This window comes from Notothenia rossii, assembly GCF_949606895.1.
Source record: "Notothenia rossii genome assembly, chromosome: 9".
NCBI classification, from domain to species: domain Eukaryota; kingdom Metazoa; phylum Chordata; class Actinopteri; order Perciformes; family Nototheniidae; genus Notothenia; species Notothenia rossii.
Genome location: NC_136907.1, coordinates 61,566,734 through 61,587,469, shown reverse-complemented (window position 1 = coordinate 61,587,469; position 20,736 = coordinate 61,566,734). Strand labels below are relative to the sequence as shown.

General features: G+C 41.3%; 1 protein-coding gene across 4 annotated transcripts; it reads left to right on the top strand.

Annotated features, from left to right (window-relative positions):
- The first annotated feature begins 16,084 nt into the window (after positions 1-16,084).
- On the top strand, positions 16,085-20,527 carry LOC307019633 (zinc finger MYM-type protein 1-like). Of its 4 annotated transcripts, XM_079650631.1 has the most exons (5): positions 16,086-16,425; positions 16,968-17,051; positions 17,150-17,251; positions 17,377-17,463; positions 17,784-20,527. In XM_079650631.1, the coding sequence occupies exon 5, from the start codon at positions 18,387-18,389 to the stop codon at positions 19,989-19,991; it is 1,605 nt and encodes a 534-aa protein (XP_079506757.1). In that variant the 5' UTR covers positions 16,086-16,425; positions 16,968-17,051; positions 17,150-17,251; positions 17,377-17,463; positions 17,784-18,386; the 3' UTR covers positions 19,992-20,527. The 4 variants fall into 4 exon arrangements, with proteins under 4 accessions (XP_079506758.1, XP_079506757.1, XP_079506756.1 ...); XM_079650632.1 differs by lacking the exon at positions 17,784-20,527 and having other exon boundaries at positions 16,085-16,425; positions 17,377-17,731; XM_079650630.1 differs by having other exon boundaries at positions 16,086-17,051; positions 17,738-20,527.
- Positions 20,528-20,736: the final 209 nt, after the last annotated feature.

The following is a 20,736-nucleotide window of genomic DNA, read 5'->3' as shown; positions in this document are numbered from 1 at the left end:
CTGACTCGACCAATCTCTTTCGGAAGTTGTTCATTTGATCAAAATGGGTGTCCGAACCCAAAATGGGTGTCCGAACCCTTTGGACACACATGTGTGAGATTTCAATGATATTTGGTTCAGACAAGCTTATGTTAGCAAATTAGCAGTTTATTTATAGCACTGGTGTGCCGTACTCTTAACCTGTTAAGCTCTTCAGGCCTCAGGCTCGAAAAGGACATGCCCAGAATGAATGAATCTTCGCTTCTAAAAGGGGCATTTGAATAATGTTTTTTTATCAAAGCAATGATACACCTGTGAGTTGGCTGTAGAAGTGTCAGAATCAATTTAGATGTTGCAGAGTACATTCAGATGGAGCATAGTAAAAAAAATGTAAATTCTAACCTCCGCCTAAAGAAACCACATTATTTATAGTGAAAACCACCCTTGAATGATGGGATAGGAGCCCAAAACCTTTAGGGATCCAAACCACAATATCATAAGTACCCTTTGTCAAGATAGATGCTAAATTAGTGCTAATATTTTTGGCACAGGTAGGGCCAGGCGTACTCACCTTTGGGTACATTTGGTTACCATCAGTACCATTTGACCTTTCTCAGGTACCACACTGTAAAACTCATTTTATTTCATTGAAATATCACTATAGGTATTCATTCCATCCAAACACAACTGTTTTTGACCTGTTTGGAAAGTTCAGCCTGACGTCCTCTATCCCCTTTTTGGACACATGCGTAATTGTGCGCGAGCTGCCAGTCAGACCTGTGCATTACGCATTTATTACGCAGGGCTGCATCTCTGGAACCCATTGGTCAAATTGGGTGATTGACACCTGTTTGTAACATCTAGAGCCAATAGAATCGAGGGGCAGTTCATAAATCCATGTAAACATTACCATTGGTCAGTTAGAATGACTCCGACACAGCATGCCGTAAAGCAGGCGCCCTGGCGGCTAAACATTATACCACGTTTATTACACTAAATGTAATGATGGATTATCAGTAATCATTTCAAAGTGACACAAAGACATTGGATTAACCTTCAGCAGCGTTTTTATGGCCTTGAACAAAACTTTTGATCACAAAACAGCAAAGGAAAGACGTATTTATAGTTATGGATTTGAAAGCAGAAGTTGTTTTCTTGCCCTTTCCTGGCTGCTAGTTCAGTGAGTTTTGGTCTTATACATATGGCATATTTGGAATCTCAGGTTTCATATGATATGTCGTTTTTGCAGATAGCATGAAGTAGAAAAGATCGCTTTTGCCAGTTATGTGCTTAAGTAGTCGTTAGCTCATTAGCCCATTTTCGCTAAGTGCTGATTTAGACGCTTGGTGTTAGACCTGTGTTTCGTTTAGGTAAAAATTGTTAATATCGTCTGTTAGCTGAGTTTCTTCCCGTTAAGTGGGTATGACACATTAATAGGTTGTTAAATGTTAAGAAGCCCTGAGACGCTGTTTCTTGCAAGATGTTGCGTCGCCGGCGGGGGGCAACATCACACAAAGGCTTAATTAATGGATACATTTGTATTAATTACCATACACAATGCCAACCAACATTACAAAATACACTTTGTTAAAAATATATGCATCTTATAGGTAGATTACACAATAAAGTATTCCATCTCGTAGTGTGTATAAATTAGATTATTAAATGGTTAGGGCTATTTTTGGAAATAATAATAATAATAATTCATCCTTTAGTATCTATTTTATATTTTTCAGATATTCTTTTAATTCATTCCAAAAATTGCATTTTACATGACTACATGTAACACATCATGACAACTTTACAATTTCCTTTTTTGTCCAATTCTCTTTTTTACCTAAAGAGCATTGGGCAAACTTTTTTAACTAGCGCATGAACGCATCACAATGTAACTCAATGGAACCTGGGTCCTGCAGGGAGCTAACAGCTAACAGCTAATCATAATAATAATAATAATAATAATAATAATAATACATGAGACTTGGGTGGTCAGTGGTTGAATGCAGTGTTGAACAGGTGGGTTTTGATACAGTCTATGGTTTTGAGCGATGTTTTGAGGGAGCAAGAATCTCTAATGGATTGGGATAGTGAGTTCCAGAGGGTGGGTGCAGCAACGGACGGGTGGGTCCAGCTAACGTTAACTAGCTTTCCTCCTGATCATTAAACCACGGATTGGAAAAGGAAAACTAAAAAGGAACAGAAGATCCAGTCAGGGGGTAGGATACACACACACTTCTAATATCCTGCCGTCCTTCGAAGCGGCCTCACCGTCCTCCAGGCCGTCCTCCAGAGGGGTCCCGCCGTCTTCCTGTCCGTCCTCCAGAGTTCCACCGCCTTGGCCTGCCTCCAGAGTCCATCCCTGCTGTGACCCCAAATTTGTTCCTCATGGGGCAGCGGGATACCTCGTTTTTAACCCTATGGCAAAGATCATTGTTGGACGCATCACTAAAGACTAGAAGAGGACGCCCGAAGAGCATGTCTGTCCCCACGGACAGTCGGAACTTGACTCGTTTGGGCAGGTTCTCTTCTTTAGTGTCCATGTTTACATGTAAAAACTAGACTTATAATTTTAGGGAGAGTTGCCTGAAGTGCCTCTGCATTGGCATACTAGTCAAAGTATGAGGAGGACCCACGGTGATAGCAGTTTAACCATTTATTCTCTTCACATGCAGTTGAGAGTTGATGTAGATGATGGTGGTGGTGATGATGGTTATGATGATGATGAGGCTAGGATATAAACACAATAAATCAGGAAGAGCTACAATACTCTGTAACAAACAAATAAAATATTGCTTTAGCCAGATAAGCTATCAATAAACATAATCACCAAATAAACATAAATTATAACTTATGCATCATATTCAACTCGAGAAGAGAGCACATGGAGATCAGCTTGCTGCTACAGACATGGGAGAGACTGAGCAGGGCTGATTACAGACCTTAAGTGGGATCAGCTGTGGCCTGGTAGGTGGAGGCTAAGCCCCGCCTCCCACAAAACCAAAAAAAGGCAGGAGAATTTACTTCACTATCCATTGGCATATTTGTGCCTGCTTGTTGTGTTGGATTGAGACACAAAATGAATGTACTGCATGTGTAGGCTCTATGATGTGTCCTTGTATTCCTGTACATGAAACACTATGAATAATATAATGGCCTCATGTGTTCACTTAGTGTTATTCTTCCTTATAATGAGCTTTTCTGCAGACTTAATGAGCAAATGCACACTCTCACCCCACTGATTTGTCAGTGCTGAAACTGAAGTCCCATTGATACAGCTTCATCACTAGATTGCATCATCAGAGGGAACAGTTGTAATTGAAAAATGTATTTTATTCGGATGAATCAAATTAAATCGAGCTGTCAGATTGACAGATTTCCTTCTTAAAGTAAGTAATCCTTCTATTTTATTCTCAGCACGTTTCCAGTTAAAAAGAAAAGAGTGAAACTCTGCCAAGTTTGGGTCAAAGTCTTAAACAAAGTTTCAAGGGCAACACAAACCCCATGTGGACAAATCGTGCCCAATAAGGTGAGCAAACATGGCTGGCGGACATCTACGTTCCAAATTCAATCACTAGAGAGAACTGGGTGAAGCTTTGTGTCCCATTTTTGTTCTTTTATACAGAGGACTTTGCTCAGAGGGCACACTGACCGCCCTGCATCCAGTGGGAGCCGCTCCATGCCCTCGTACACTGAGGAGTATGGGCATGAAACAACAAAACGTTGTAGTCCTTTTCATTTTCACAGGCTTGAAAGACTTATTGGGAATACATATTATAATTATTATTATTATTATTATTATTATTATGCTTTGCAGTTATTTCAAAGAAACTGTCTTTGTAAAACCCTGATAGTTGATGATGTGTCCAGAGCAATGACTCTGAGTCAGCCTTAAGGTTTCAGGATGCTTCAAACCAAATGCAACAAAATAAAAAATAGAACTGGACAGTCAGAAGGGAGGAAGTATGGAGGATATGACCTTTTATCTTAAGCTTACTATTGCCAATTTATTTCTGCTGCTTTTCATGCGCACAGCTGAGTTCAACACCATGAAAGATTTAGCTCTTATCTCATTACATTACATTACATTGCATTTAGCTGACGCTTTTATCCAAAGCGACTTACAATAAGTGCATTCGACCAGGAAGATACAACCTTTAAGAAAAGGTTTTCATCAGTGGATAGAGCTTTTCTCTTTTGTCATGCGGCTGGATGTATAGCATAAAAGTGTAGCTGATTTTATTCATATTTCTTAAACACTTCCAATTCATGTTAGCTTTCAATTGACGCAAGTTCCATCCTGACCTTGAAAACAGCAGCTTAATAAAACATTTGATATGTAGTTTTTCAAAAGTTAAAATTAAAGGTCACCTATCATGTTATTTGTAGGCAATGGGTCTCAGATATATAAAAAATATATTAAAAAAGCATGTCTATGAAGTGTTTTGCTCAAAATACCAAACAGATCACCCATTCTAGCCATGCCTCATATCCCTCTATTTCACTTCCTGTTTCAAAAGTGCTGATTTTGGGAATTGATCAAAAAGAGGGGCGGAGCTTATGCCTGCTCATGCGGGAGATTCTACCGACAGATACTGCCATGATGAAACGCCATATCATGGATTATCAAGGATCATTTCTGAAACAGTATGGAGCTCAAAGGGCTTTCTCTCTTGCCGGTTATACCACAAGGTGAGTTCCTTTTTATTTCCTGCTTCTTCACACACATGCTCTCTCCAGTACAGGTTAACTCTGAGTGTTAGCGATGCTAATTTAAACAACGACCATATTACGTCCAAAACAGTCGGGCATTGTTTCTGATAGCAACGTTTGTGATAGTGCTGTGGGTCTGCATTGCCGATATGATGTGTCTCGTCAAATGTGTTAGTTATGTTTATGTAATATGACGTCATATCGGACGCAAATCTGGATCAGCTCCGTTGTACCACGGTTTTTAGAGATTTGGGTACGGAGGAAAGGAGAGAAGGTTTCATTTTCTGATGCTGTGTGAGTTCCCTGACACACCGGGGACACATATGTATCTATAAAAGACATCAAAAAGTGGTGATAGGTCCCCTTTAATGCAGCTTTGAAGGACATTATTAAAAGCTGTGTCATGTTAATGGTGAGTATTCAGCGACTTATATCTTGACTTGCAAGACTTGTCCTCAATCATTTTAAATAAGTCTAATGTAATGTAATGTAATGTAATGTAATGTAATGTAATGTAAATAAGACGCTTGACAAAGATTTGACTTGAAAACAGCTCTGGATGTTTCATATTTTATTGTCTCATAAACAGTGTTGATAAGGTAAAAAGGAACTAGAAGTGGATTAGCAAGGTGGTTAAACGAACAATGCAGAACTGCACAACAGAAGTAGAAAATGATTTATCCTAGCTGGATCTTTCCAGAAATCTTTAATGAAACAACCAATCTGTGCCACTCAGCTCGTACTGGAGTGCTGTGCTCTATTTAACAACCCTCTTTGGTGCAGCGTCAGCACTTGTAATTCAGATGATTCAGACGGAGCACAAGCATAGGTTGTATGTTCAAACGAGGGATATGGAATACAGTTTATTTACATTACAGTGTTGCAGCATAGTACATTGGTTAGGTTTAGTAATGATAAATTATTGTGTGTGAGTGCTGTGATACCCTACACACACCGAAGATGTTGCTGACCCAGCAGGACACTTTCCAAAGACTTTATAATTTATGTGTAGAATATCCCTTGTATATTTTTTATTTCTCCTTTTTATTCTGGCTTTTTAATTGCCTCTCCTTGTCCTTAGATGGAACGTGATACAATATAAAATACCATTTCATACATTTATATTTATTTTATTCAACTAGCCAAGAGAGTCCATTAGGATAAAGACACTCTCTTTTCACAACAGGCAGCAGCATAAACAAAACAATACATAGTTAGAGACAAAAAACACACAGGAGACAACAAATGTAAAAATAATCAAGCATAAATGGATCTCATATTTCATTCTCAATTAAAAGAAAGATACATCTTAAAGAAGTCTGCCAATAATGAAATCCTTCCGGATTCAAATGCATTTAGTAAAATCAATTCATCTGGTTCAAGTCTTCCTGCAACATTGTATGGCCTAAACAAGCAGCTGCCACCATGACAGTAAGTCAGTGGGACTGATCTTGCGCCCCCCTCGTCTACCAGACATCCTCACAGCACGACCTGCACGCCTTCCAGCTCAGATATCTGCCTGTGTTAAACATCCTCCCTCTCAGATGTGCTGACAATGTAAAACCTGTATTTGAAGAGGAATGACACAGGATCCACAAGGATTCAGTCTTATGTCTCGGTTCTCCTCGCCTTTCACTTTAAATCTAATACCAAAGCTTTCATGTTCTCTCGGAGTCACTGTGGGACTCGTGTGTTTCTCTGCATCCCTTCAGGCGGCTTCGTTCAGCCTTTGATCTTTCAGAGACCACAACATGTAACTGACCGGCTCTTGAGTGCGGGTCCTGCTGGGTTCACTGGGGGAGCGCTCTGCTGTAATCCCGACCGTGCCCTCAGGCAGATAAATGTTCAGATGTCCAAACAATGTGATAAACTGTCCCTCATTTCCCCATCGCTGCAGGGGGAAGCAGAGGTGTAACGTCGGAGGAGATCTGTCTGAGAAAAAGGAGTGAGACACTGACCCAGAGGAAGGCTGGGACATTGCTTGGTGGATGACTCTTGCAGAGGGGATAGGATGATCTTATTAGGCGAAAGATTTTCATCATGTGCAGGCAATGCATTTCCCCCCATTGATCTTTTTCTCCAAATATCTTGAAGTCTTGTTTCGTCATTATGGGAACAGCGCATAGGAGATCGAGGGAAGAGGAGAAGCAAAGAGGAGAAAAGAGTAATTGGCAAGAGATATTGGATTTCTTAAAGCGCAAGGGAAATCCTATTGATAATGTTTGATTGTGAACATTAAGCTCAACTTTTCTGCTGCAGGGAGACTGATGCCAAGGTATTATACTTTTAGCCCGCCACATATTATCCTTTCCTCCATCTGCTTTTGTCTTCTCCTTCATAACTTGTCCCCCCAATGTTCACCTTTAAAACCTGGGTTAACACTACTATTATGTTTGTTTTTCTGGGGCTGCATGACTGAGTGTCTCTTTATTACAGATTTAACCACCTCACTTTCACAGTCAAACACCTGAGTTGCTCGGCCCTAATTTGTACAATTGTATCCCCCTCTCCCTCCCTTCCTCTCTGTCTCTCATTGTGTCTGTGGGTCTTTTTATTGATAGGGTAATTTGCCCCGAGATTGTACTGCGGTCTCCTGGGTGCTATGTGTATTAATTACCATCTATTCATCTGAGGCAGTTCAGCCTTTCAGCGTGCTTCAGAGCCGTGGTTCCAGGCCAATGCTTCACAGCTTCTGTCACGGCCCTAATGCTCCGGCAGAAGCTTGTGTGCCTGTGGGAGAAGGGTAATGTGAAACCCCATGCGCAGAGGAAGAGTGTGATATATTGCTGCTGCTCAGTGATAACCACGTGAGGCCGCACAATGTGCACTTTTTTAGCCTGATGCATGTTTTTGCTTGTTAGTTTTACGCGCACAGTCTTGTATAATCAATAACCCATTCCAGTGTCTTAAAATCATTCTGAACTTGTGAAACTGCTAATCACTTTCAGATAAAGCTTTAATTTGCGCCCAGAGTGAGACAGGAAGATAGAGAGAGACTACAGAAAAAAGAGAGGAGGACGTATTTCTGTTTTGGGAGACTATTTGATGTACAAAGAAGCAATTTGCACTCTGATTCCCTCTCCACTAACATCAATACTACTGTCAGTTACATGCGCACAGAGGTTTGATGTGTGTATTGAATATGAAAAAACATAAAGGGCTGATTATCCCAAGCCTCTCTGTTTATTGTTTACTGCTTTGTTGTTCTCTCTGACATTCAGTAGACAAACACTTTTAGTTAGACATCCAACAAAAGTTAATTATCTCTGTGCAGAATTAAAGCTCCTTCATTCAAAAGTTGCCTCTACTTTGCTCTTATATGATGGCTCTTAAGAGGGATGACATGCTGCTCGAAATCATCCCAAACCCTCCTCTTACTCATCCATCAGCCTCTTCTCTGCCTGATCAAGGAGCCTACATGCCCACATTTAGTTTCTCTTCGCCCGTCTCAGCCATTAGTGGTGGTGTTCAACCTGTGCATCAGGAATATTATCTATCAAGGCTTTATAGGCGAGGTGGCAGAGGAGAAAGCACGACAATGTATCATACACACATGGCAGTGACTTCAATTTTCCCTATTATGCAAAATCCACTTTTTCCTGTCTTTTATCCATAAACATGTGCCCCCTCTGAGTAAAGACATTCTGAAAGTTTCAGGGAAAAAGATTCACTCACTTTTTGTCCTGATCCATTTATATGAAAACCTGTCTGAAAATGAGCTGATCAGATTTTGGCCACTTTATGATGTCATAACGTTTTTTTGGCTTGTGTAAACATTAGCCAATAACCAACCAAGGTAACACCCCCCACCTTATCCCCTGAATCTCCTCCTAGAGCACCATTGTGTTATTTTTAACCGAATATTAGCGCCTTGTTTTCATCTAAACAGTGTTGGGCAAGTTACTTCCAAAATGTAATACATATGACTTAATACTGTCTTTTTTAAGTAATAGGTTACATTACAATATTACTGTCTCTGAAATGTAACGAGTTACACTACTTTTATATTACTTTTGAGTTACTTTACCAAAATAACTGCAAAAGAATGGCTAGGTATTTTAAATGCTAAAAAGTAGTTTATTGCAGCTCATTATACATCCAGTGAAGGGCAATGTGTATAGCATAACAACTGTGTAGGCCATTAAGGCTACTAACAACTTGTATTACTCTATTCTGATTGTAACATGTGACACGTTACGCTTTGCACTTTCCCTCCTCACCTCATACCTCAAAGACCGTACCTACAGGGTAACTTGGAGAGGGTCCGAGTCCAACCCATGTCAATTAACTACAGAGGTCCCTCAGGGCTCTGTTCTTGGTCCCCTCCTATTCTCCTTCTACACAAACTCGCTCGGATCTGTCATTAGCCCGCATGGTTTTTCATACCACTGCTACGCTGACGACACCCAATTAATTCTGTCCTTTCCCCGCTCAGAGACCCAGGTCGTCGCACGCATCCCTGCTTGTCTAGCGGACATCTCTCAGTGGATGTCTGCTCACCACCTCAAGCTCAACCTTGACAAGACTGAACTGCTTTTCCTTCCGGGAAAAGATTGTCCCACTCTTGACCTAACAATCAACATCGGCACCTCTGTTGTTTCCCCCACTCAGACTGCAAGGAATCTGGGTGTGATCCTAGATAACAAACTGTCCTTCACTGCAAACATCGCTGCTACAACCCGCTGCTACAACCCAAGTCCTCTCAAGGGCCATTTCAATTTTTTAAACATCCTCCGAGGGCCGTACAAATTATTGACCTCTGCTTAAAAATACTAAAATCACAGCCCATTCATTTCGCCTTTCTTTCATGCCGTGCAAAGAAAAAGCAAACTCTTAATCCAGATATTTTACCATGACTCGTGCATGAATTCCCGTGCACGGTTGTGGCATGACCACCAAAACAGAAAGTATATTGGACACAAGATATGTGCAAATGTATTTCGTTTCCTATCCATGTTGACGTGATTTACTAGTGGGGGGGGGGGGGGACCTAACCTCCTCTAGGGGGGTCCTCACCTCCCCGGGAAGTTTTTTTTTTAAATGTTGAAGTTAAAAGCATCAATCTGGTGCACTTTGAGAGCAACATTAGGAGATCTATGGATACATCTCTCAACATCCATATGAAACAGAACTGGAAGCAGATGTATTTTTCTTTATGGATATTTTACAAATCACTCCCCTTTCAAACTGTATTCTTGTTTATTAATAACAACTTTTATTTACTGTCATATAGTATTTTATACCTGTTTACTTTATTCTCTTGTTTTTTAGAACTATAATGATCAAATAAAGATGTGCCTTTACCTCACTGGTTGGAGAAAAATCTTCTTATATTCGTTAGCATAGCTAGCTAACCAGATGCTAATAACAACAAAGTTATTGACTGTATGATCAGTATGACAGATGAACAGATCGCCACTGGGTTTACAACTAAAGACACAGCCACGCAGAAACTGCGGCATGTGTACTGCTCCTTATGGGTACTACAATTTTTGGAAGTGCCGAAGTGACGTTCTCCCCTGTCAGACGAGACATATACCACGCGATGACACGTTAGGCTCGTGTTGTGTTCAAGGACCCTGACCTTGGCCAGGAAAAACAGGCACTCGCCTGTTAAATGTTTTTGCGGTCTAGATTTCTTTAATTTTTTTCTTTTTTGCGTGTGTTTATAAATTACCTCGAGGGCCGTAGCAAATGGTCTCGCGGGCCGTATACGGCCCGGGGGCCGGAGGTTCCCCACCCCTGCTTTACAACATCAGGAGGATACGTCCCCACCTGACGCAGAAAGCGACGCAGGTTCTGGCCCAGGCTCTCGTCATCTCACGCCTAGACTACTGCAACTCCCTCCTGGCTGGTCTACCTGCATGTGCCATCCGACCTCTGCAGCTCATCCAGAATGCAGCAGCTCGCCCGCTCCTCCGTTCCCTTCACTGGCTTCCGGTAACTGCTAGAATCCACTTCAAGACCAGTGTACTGGCGTACCATGCTGCGAATGGATTTGGCCCTTCCTACATCCAGGACATGGTTAAACTGTACACCCCAGCATGTGCACTCCGCTCTGCATCAGCCAAACAGCTCGCTGCACCCACATTGCGAGGGGGACCCAAGTTCCCATCAGCAAAAACACGTGGGTTTGCTATCCTGGCTCCAAAATGGTGGAATGAGCTCCCCATTGAAATCAGGACAGCCAACCCAGTCTCACAAAAAAACGTCTAATAACTACGTTGGTCCACAACTTGGGACGTTGTATTTCTACAAAAACGCCTCTGAAATTGTAAGATCCCTACGTTTTTTTTAAGTTGATTTTTTTTTTTAACTTGTTAACTGACGGTTCGAGATGACTAGTAGCCCAATATTTCATTGCACAACAGTTGTTGGGAGGCTGTCACAGGCTCTTTAAAATAGGCATTTTCCACCGAGAATAAAACGAATGTCGGGCATGTTTTTTTTTTCTGCAGGGAGAAATTTGAAGATCACGTGACATAAGAGGTTTCTCAATACTCTAATTTCCCCTCCTCGACTCCTCGGTCCTCCGGTTGTGACCCGGAAATGGATTTCAGCGCGCCATGTTGAAGGACATCTCATTTCTCTAAATGCACATCGAGGACCGAGCATCGAGGAGGCTCTCTGGAGGAGCTCTAACCGAGGAGACACTGATGGGTCCTCCACGGCTCCTCCACGGATGCATTTCCGGGAACGGTGGAAGCGTTACGCACGTCCGGACTTATCTCAGCCAATGACAGTTCTGCATGCATCCCCTGGATATTATTTTAGTAACCGCTTGAACGGCGACGCGATGTTTACAGTGAGAACAGCTGTGAGGTCCGTGCAGAAAGCAGAGCAGTGTGTAAAATATATATCACTCAGTATAACAGGCCCACATTACTCTGTATTTGTATGCTGTAGTTAAGTAGATATCTACAAACAAAGAGTCGATATTTTTCCAAGACCATTTAGTGCTTCACATAATAAAATACACAACGGCTGTACCCTGATTATGCTTTAGGAGCTGTAGGTGTGTGTGGTACAGTGTGTAGGTGTGTGTGTTGTACAATGCGTAGATGCGGCGGACAGACGGGTCTTAGTTGGTTTGTGTCCTATGCTTACTTTTAATACTTGTAAATACAACTTTTGGCCCGTAATTTCAATTCCCCATTTCAGCGACCAGGAGGGAGGGGGGGGGGGGGGGGATATATCCAGTCTCTGATTGTGTTACGTTATTATGAGAGTGCTCTCATACTTGTTTGATTCTGAAATTGTATATATTTATATAAATATATGTGTGTGTATATGTCCGCATCTGTAGCCTGTTATTGTCTCATTATATCATACTGTTAATTAATTAAAAGTAAATATAAAAGTCGTCATGAACACATCTGTCCATTAGACAGAGGGCTGCTGTACCTCCTGTCATCATTAATGGACGTCTCTTTAAAATGACCGCTCAGAGGAGAGGAGTTCTCATTTCTCTAACCGCCTACTGCTTCCCCTCCTCTCTCCTCGGTTCCCCTCCTCAGTCCTCCGCTCGCATCTACTGTGGGCGGGACTAAGTATCGAGGATAGGAGTTAAGGATAGGAGTCGAGGAGGGGAAATTAGAGTATTGAGAAACCTTTATAGACGCCAGCCATTGGAAATCAATGGTGAAAAAAAACGTAGGGATCTTACAATTTCAGAGGCGTTTTTGTAGAAATACTACGTCCCAAGTTGTGGACCAACGTAGTTATTACACATTTTTTTGTGAGACTGGGTTGCAACCGGACAGCAGCTTGCACATCTTCCGGCGCAGACTGAAAACTCATCTCTTTCTACTCCACTTCGAGCGATATAATTACTAACAAAGCACTTATAAACTAATAAAGGGCTGGCTTATCTAAAGCCAGTTGAGTAGCACTTGAAATTTTTAGCTCTATGAAACCTGATGTACTTATATGATTCTGTTTTTCTGGAACACGGAATGGGCTCTGTAGTTTGTTTAGTAGCCGTGGCGTGTAATAAGCGGGATAATGTGCAGCGAGGCGGTCATTATGGGGAAAAGAACACCGACAGGCTGATCAGGGTTCTTGATGAGCCTGAAGGTTAAAAACCAGGTTTACTAATCTACCCGCACAATTTTTCTCTGGTGTCGGAATGTCTCGCGATGTTAGTGAATTTTTACAAAACAAAACACCATTTAATTCCGGGTTAAAATGTGTTGTAACTGCGTTACTGAGAATTGTAATGCGTTACATTACTTTGTTACAGCAAAAAGTAATACATTACTGTAACTCTGTTTTGTAATGCGTTACACCCAACACTGCATCTAAAGCAGTGGTTCTCAAAGTGGAGGGCGCAGAGGCATCACAGGGGGGGGGGGGGCGAGAGACAAGGAGGAAAAATGGTTATTAAAAAAAAATCATATTTTGAAAAATTATTGATTCGAAAATAATATGATACAGTACAGTACTATTACGTCTGGGTCTCTGTGTTTCATTGAAGCTCGGCTCTGTGTGTGTGTGTGTGGAACGAGCCATTTTGTGTGCGTGCGCGAGCGAGATAGAGAGAGAGCGCACCGGTACCGGAGATCGTTGTTGTTAGCTTCTGGTGCTAGCGAGCTACGCTAACGGATATAAGGAGTTTTTTCAACAACAAGGTGGAGGAGAGTCCTCTCCTGTCAGACTGAGAGACTCAGTGAGCTAAAGGACTCTCAGTGTTATCTCAGTGGGTCTCAAACGTTTTGGTCACCATTAATGTAAACAATTATTTCCGAGGCACACGTTTATATGATCATTTTAGTTATAAAAAAGTAAGAAAATAAATTTAAAATAGGTATGAAATAATATGACATTAAAAAAAGAATAAAGTTTAAAAAAGTGATTTGTAAAATATCCATAAAGAAAAAGTAAATCTGTTTACAGTTCTGTTTCAAATGGGTGTTGAGAGATGTATCCATAGATCTCTTGATTTTGCTCTCAAAGTGCACCAGATTGATGCTTTTAACTTCAATATTCAAAAATCTTCCCGGGGGAGCTTGCCCCCGGACCCCCCTATGTAAGGTCCACACGCCACCTATGAAAATAGCACTTTAACCCTGCTTACACCTACGGTATATGCCGTGAGCTGATTATCGAGCCTTCATTGTAACAGTCGCAGGTACACTGTGTATATGCGTTGGGATTGTTGCAGTAGAAAATTCCACTGTAGCGACCGGTACATTAATGGGAAACCCTAAATGTTTGAGCACCCTCTATGAAACGTCAAGCTACCCCAAAGCACCCCCAAAATAAATCTCAGGCGCCGCCACTGAGCCTGACTTGTGTTGGGGGGGCCCGACCTTTTTTTTCTCCAAAGGGGGGGCCTGACAGAAAAAGTTTGAGAACCACTGATCTAAAGTAACAGACAGAGAATCAGCACTTCTGAAACAGGGCTGAAACAGAGGGGATTATGGGATACTTCAATGATCTGCTTGGTATTTCAAGCCAAACACTTCAGAGACATATTTTGTATATATCTGAGACCTATAATATATTGATGAAAAACAGTATAATAGGGGACCTTTAATTATATGTTTTACAAAACGAGGATTGCATTACTGTTGGTAAAGACGTATTTAAGTCAATGTGAAAAGTATGTTGTGTAATATGTTGTGTTATTCCTTTCAACAACCACTTCTGATACAGATGGTGTTTTCTAATATAAACATGGGGTTTTGTAGGAGACAGAAAGCTTTTGACACAACATTCAGTCCTGTTGTCGTCTTCTACCCTGATTAGTATTCACATCTGCTAGAGCTTCATTTGTGATCTCAATTATAACTTGTTTTTCACAGCCTTGTCGTCTGATTTTGAAACCAACATTGCTACCATTTTCTTTTCTTTTCAAGAGATATTTTACCCTCTGCGCCCCCTCAATGCCTCTCTCCCTCCGACGTGTTTGTGTGCGAGCAGCCTTTCAGCCGGCCCCTGGTTGTCAACTGATTGTAGATAATTACAGCTATTTGACTGCAGCTTTCACAGCCAGTCGTTTCTGCAGGCACTTACAGAGGGAGAACCTGCCAAGTAGAGGCCCTTAACTGCCTCTGCGGATAACTACACAATGGGAGAGTGAAAAGGAATCATTTATCCGACCAATGTTGGAGCTTTGAGGTATTCATATAGAAAACCGCCCTGAATTCTGTAAAAACCTAAATATCTTACTGTTGCATGTGTTCTGCAAGTTATGCCTTACCGCATTCTCCAAACCAATAGGGGGCAGCATTTCACCCCCAAATCTTGGCTAGTTACAATATTGTGGTCCATTTTTTCAGTTGGTCTAATACTTGTTTCCACCTATGGTTTCCACAAAAACGTACAGTCATTAGTTTAACAACAAAGAAGGACAAGGCATTATACATGAAGGGGATTAAACTGAGACATGTTTAAAATAACACTTCTATTTTATAATCTTCACATGTAGCGTGCCTTAGTTTACATTATAACTTGCACTTTTTATGAAGAAATGTTACAAAATGTCATATCTGGACTCAAGAATGTATGTTTAAATTTTTTTCCTCAGGACTTATACAACTTAACATAATTTGGCAGTTAAAGTGAAAATTGAGTTCATTCTCTGTGTAGTTTTGTAGAGACTGACCCGTTTTCTCACATATTATGAGTTTAATCCGGGTTTGAAGAAATGTAATTGTTCTCGAGATGTAGTACATGCCTCTCAGCTCAGAGCTATATCCAGAACAGTAGGAATGAGTCAGACTCTTTATGATGACAGCTCTCCTCTCTTTCTCTATCTCCCTCTATTTCTTTCACTGCCTGCCTGACATTTTTTTCCCTTCCCCTTCTTTTTATTTTCTCTGCTCATTGTTTTCCGCAGCTCTATCTCGCTTCCTCCTCCGTCGCCTTCTTCTTACATAAGCTGTGTGGTGTGCAGTGACACAGCGGAGACTTGAGGACCCATCACAGCCCTCACTCAACAGGAACCCCTGTATGTCTCCTTCTGGGGAGCAATGACAGCTGCACACTTGACCGCAGGCAAATGTGGATGATAGCAAGAGAGATCAAAGCAGAAAAAGATAACATGCTGGCAAAGGCACTTTCTCTATCTCCATCTTTGTGCATCTCTCTCCCACACACTAATTTGCTCTGACTCTCACTTGACACATGAGGAACATTATTTTCAAAGTGGACCCAAAAGTTCAAAGCAATACATAGTTTTTTATGTCTTATGATAGGCCTATACTCAGTGAAAGATTTCTAAGACTGCCAGAAATTGTCCCCATGATTAAAGGGGATGCAGAGATGACATAAGTTGGAAGTAAATGGAAGATAAGGATGTGTCTGCTGATCAGGGGCGGAGCTTCCTACAGGCAATATAGGCGGTTGCCTAGAGCGCCACCCAGAGGGGGGCGCCAAATATTGCAACAAAAAAAAAAATTTTTTTTTTTTTTTTTTTTTTTTGCTTGGCGCAGTTTTGGCGCCCCCCCTCTATATCTGCAACCATTATTCTTACATAAAAAAAAAATTCTAACATAAGGGAAAATGAGCCAAAAATCTAAAACGGTCGGTCGGAGAGCCTCGGCTTTAGGTGTTCACAGTCAGAACATGCTAGAGCGCTGTGCATTGATGGGTATCGGTCAAGTGTTTATCAAATTGAGCGTTGAGGAAAGAAAGACTAACGTTAGAGAACTATGAAGAGGCAAAAGCCATCTGGGGCGCAGTATAAAAACAGAAGAAAAGAAGAAGAAGAGAAACGTGCCAAGGTGAAAGGTATGCAATTTTGATTGTATTGTCAACATTAGCGAATGGATCATGTAATCTTGCTAGTTAGCCAAGCCAACGTTAGCTAGCCAGCGTTTGTTATTGCCATTCAGTCGAAACTGTCATAAGGCTATTTTCTTTGTGTCATGAAATAGAAATATTAGTAATAAAAACAATGTTAGTTTTGGTGTAGCGAGCTAGCCAGTGTGGTGGAATGTTAGTTAGTTGGTAACGTTAGCTAACGTTAAGTTTACCTTAGAAAGCACATTGACTATCCGAGTCAAACATTTGCCAAATTCAACCCTGTCATAATGTGCGCTAACGTTAGCTAACTAGCTCAGTGGTTCTCAACTCCAGTCCTGTTGAATGTTTTCGTTCCAACCCAGAACTAACACACCTGATTCAACTGTTCTAATAAGATAGGCATAGCTCTTGATTAGTTGAATCAGACCTGTCAGGCTGTCCTAATGCTTACTAACTAAATAATAGCTACATTTAACAAATGGAAATGATTCAATGTTGATAATACACATTTTGTTATATCATTTTAGATTCACTTTTAAAATATCTGGGACCATCTGCTGCATCAGTTGACAAGGAACCGCCATGCACCTCAGCTGTGCCGGCTTCCTCAGGTGAGTGCAATGTGTCAATAGATGTTCCTGATGATAAATAATTGAATGTGAAATCCAGTCAATATATTTGCTCTTGTGTGTTCTTTCTATATTTATAGACCTAGAACCACATGAAGGAACGTCAGAACAGCAAGCTGCTCATCCTGATGAGATGACCACTGATTCCACCCTGCCACTGACCACTGTGTCTGTTTGTTCTGGTGAGTACAATATGTCAATAGATGTTCCTGATGTGATGATAAATAATTGAATGTAAAAATGACTGTCGTGCCATTTCTAATCCAGCCAATATATTTGCTCTTGTGTGTTCTCTATATATGTATAGGCCCAGAACCACTGCAAGGAACGTCAGAACAGCCTGCTGCATCTCATCCTGATTGCACCACAGATTCCACCCATACACTCTTCTCAGGTGTGTGCCTTATGAATGTAAAGATGTTTAGCTATAAACCTAATTGTCCTCATGCTTTCAAATAATTGCTTTCTGTTTTTATTTACATTTTACACACTGTCCCAACCTTTTTGGAATTGGGGTTGTGTGTGTGTGTGTGTGTGTGTGTGTGTGTGTGTGTGTGTGTGTGTGTGTGTGTGTGTGTGTGTGTGTGTGTGTGTGTGTGTGTGTGTGTGTGTGTGTGTGTGTGTGTGTGTGTGTGTGTGTGTGTGTGTGTGTGTGTGTGTGTGTGAAGATATTGTGAATATGAGGTGAGAAAATGTGCTTCACATGCCCTCCAGATGCAGCAAAGACAGACGATCCACTACCAACCGATCCTGCTGACTGCCCTTCACATCTCACAGACACAATGAGGACAGAGTTTGTTCGGAGAGGACCATATCAGATAACACCTGATTTCATTTTCCCAAGGAGAGATGATGGGAGAAGTTGCCACCACCAGTACTTCAGCAGGACCTTAGTAAATGGAGAAAGGATCAAAAGAAGTTGGGTGACATATTCAAAAAAGAAGAACAGTCTTTTTTGTTTTTGTTGTCAACTTTTATCTCCAAAACAAATTAATTTAACAAATGCAGGACTGTCGGATTGGAAAAATGCAAGTGCTGCTTTGACCAGCCATGAAAATAGTCCGGAACACCTGAACAATTTGGCGTCATGGAAAGAATTGGCAGTTCGATTAAAACAAGGTACAACAATAGACAAACAAGAGCAGGCCCTCCTTGAGGCAGAGAAGAGTCGGTGGAGAGCAGTGCTGACACGACTGGTTGCTATTGTACAGTCTCTGGCAGGGCGAAATATGGCATTGAGAGGAAAGACAGAAATACTCTCCTTCAAATGGAAACTTTTTGAAAGAGGTTGAGCTTTTGGCGCAGTTTGACCCAGTGATGAAAGACCACATCCACAAGATTAAAAGTCAAACATCCCACCACAGCTACTTGGGCAAAACCATTCAGAATGAGTTGATTGAATGCATCAGTGGAAAGATTCTATCAACAATAGTGCAAGAAATAAAGAAATGCAAGTACTTTTCCCTCATTTTAGATTGCACCCCGGATGTTAGCCACACTGAACAGCTGTCAGTAGTCATCAGAATTGTGACACTGGAAGAAGACCCCCAGATTAAAGAGCACTTCATGGGATTCCTAGTAGCAGAGGAGTCCACTGGTGAAAGTTTGTCCGCCCTGATTTTGAAGAGGCTGGAGGAGTTGCAGATTGCCTTTGATGACTGCAGAGGACAGTCATATGACAACGGCGCAAATATGAGAGGGAAGAACAAGGGAGTACAGGCCAGGCTACTGCAGTTGAACCCAAGAGCTTTGTTTGTGCCTTGTGGGGCACATACACTCAATTTGGTCATTGCTGATGCTGCCAAAAGCTCCAAAGATGCCATATCATTTTTTGGCATTGTGCAGAAGCTATACTGCCTGTTTTCTGCCTCTACACAGAGATGGGCCATCCTCAAGAAACACGTCAACCTTTCACTCAAAATGTGGTCAGAAACCAGATGGGAGAGCAGAGTGAAAGCTGTGGAGCCTCTGCGATATGAAGCCGCAGCTGTGAGAGAGGCACTGCTTGAGGTGAGAAACCAGGCCAAAGACCCAATCATCAGGATTGAAGCCCAGTCTCTGGCAGAAGAAGTGGGGTCATTCCGCTTTTCACTGTGCACAGTGGTCTGGTATGACATGTTAAGTCAAATTCAGCAGGTGAGCAAAGTCCTGCAGTCCCAAACAATGCAAGTGGATGTAGCAGTAAGTCTACTGAAAAAGACTGAAAAAGCTCTCAAATCCTACAGAGCCACAGGCTTTGTGGCTTCACAAACATCAGCCAAGGACATGTGTGAAGACATGAATGTGGATGCAGTCCTTGTGCAAAAGCGGCTGAAGTCAACAAAGAGGCACTTCTCATATGAGTCTCCTGATGAGCCATTGAGGAATGCCTTGCAAAATCTGGAGGTAACGTTCTTTAACGTGGTGGTAGATGCTGCAGTGTCAGCACAAAAGGAGAGGTTTACCACTCTTGAACATGTGCAAGACAAGTTTGGCATTCTGTACAACTTCCCAGACCTGCCACACCAAGAGCTGATGAAGCAAGCAGAGGCACTTGCACACACCTTAAGCCATGGAGGGCAATCTGATTTGGATGGGAAGGAGCTGGCTCAGGAGTTGGAAAATGTACCTGACTTGCCATCAAAGAGCATGACAACTCTTGAGTTGTTGAAATTCATACATACAAAGCAGCTCACCGAAATATATCCCAAATTGTGTATTGCTCTGCGGATCAGTGCAACGCTACCAGTAACAGTAGCTTCAGCCGAGAGGAGTTTTTCCAAATTAAAACTCTTGAAAACATACCTGAGGTCCACCATGGCTCAAGAACGCCTCAGTGGTCTGGCTGTAATCAGTATTAACCATGAGGTTGGTGGTCAGATTTCATATGATGATGTGATTGATGACTTTGCAGCGAGGAAGGCCAGAAGGATTGCACTGTAAATGGAAACCAGTAGGAGCTAATATGTAGGCCAACCTTGTGTGATGATAGGGAGTGGAATGTAAATAGTTCTTGAGACAAAGTGAATTTGTAATTTTTATGTATTTGTTTGTTTATTTAGCATATTATATTTTGATTATTTGACATGTGTAACATATTTTACAATACATAATTTTCTTTTAAAGCAAATGTGCACGTTATTTTATTGTTTGTTATTGTTATTATTATTATTGTTTGTTAGCTAAGTTGTTTGTTTTAATTCTTTAGTGTGCACTTTACATTTCTTCTTAATTTTCTTTGAAAGCAAATTTGCACATTCTTTTATTGTTTGTTATTGATATTATTATTGTTTGTTAGCTAAGTTGTTTATTTGTTTTAATTCTTTAGTGTGCACTTTACATTTATTCTTAGCTCTTGTTCTTGCTTGTAATAAATAAAGCTGCAGTACTTTACTGTATAACTGTTAAGATGTTTTGATATTTTTTTTGGGGGGGGCGCAGTGGTGAAGCTCGCCTAGGGCACCAAATGTGCTAGGTCCGCCCCTGCTGCTGATACTCAAGGAGCGACTAACAGGACCCCCGACACCTTTGTCAGAGTTTAAAGGCCCCGTGTGGAGAATTTAGGGGAATTCATTAGCAGAAATTGAAGATAATATTCATAAATAATGTTTCATTAGTGTTTAATCACCTGAAACTAAGAATCCTTGTTTTCCTTAGCTGAAAATGTGACTATTTTTATCGACAGAAA

What these genes read in the sequence shown, in the direction of transcription:
- LOC307019633 (XM_079650631.1), top strand. Translation starts at nt 18,387, where the DNA reads ATGAAAGACCACATCCACAAGATTAAAAGTCAAACATCCCACCACAGC.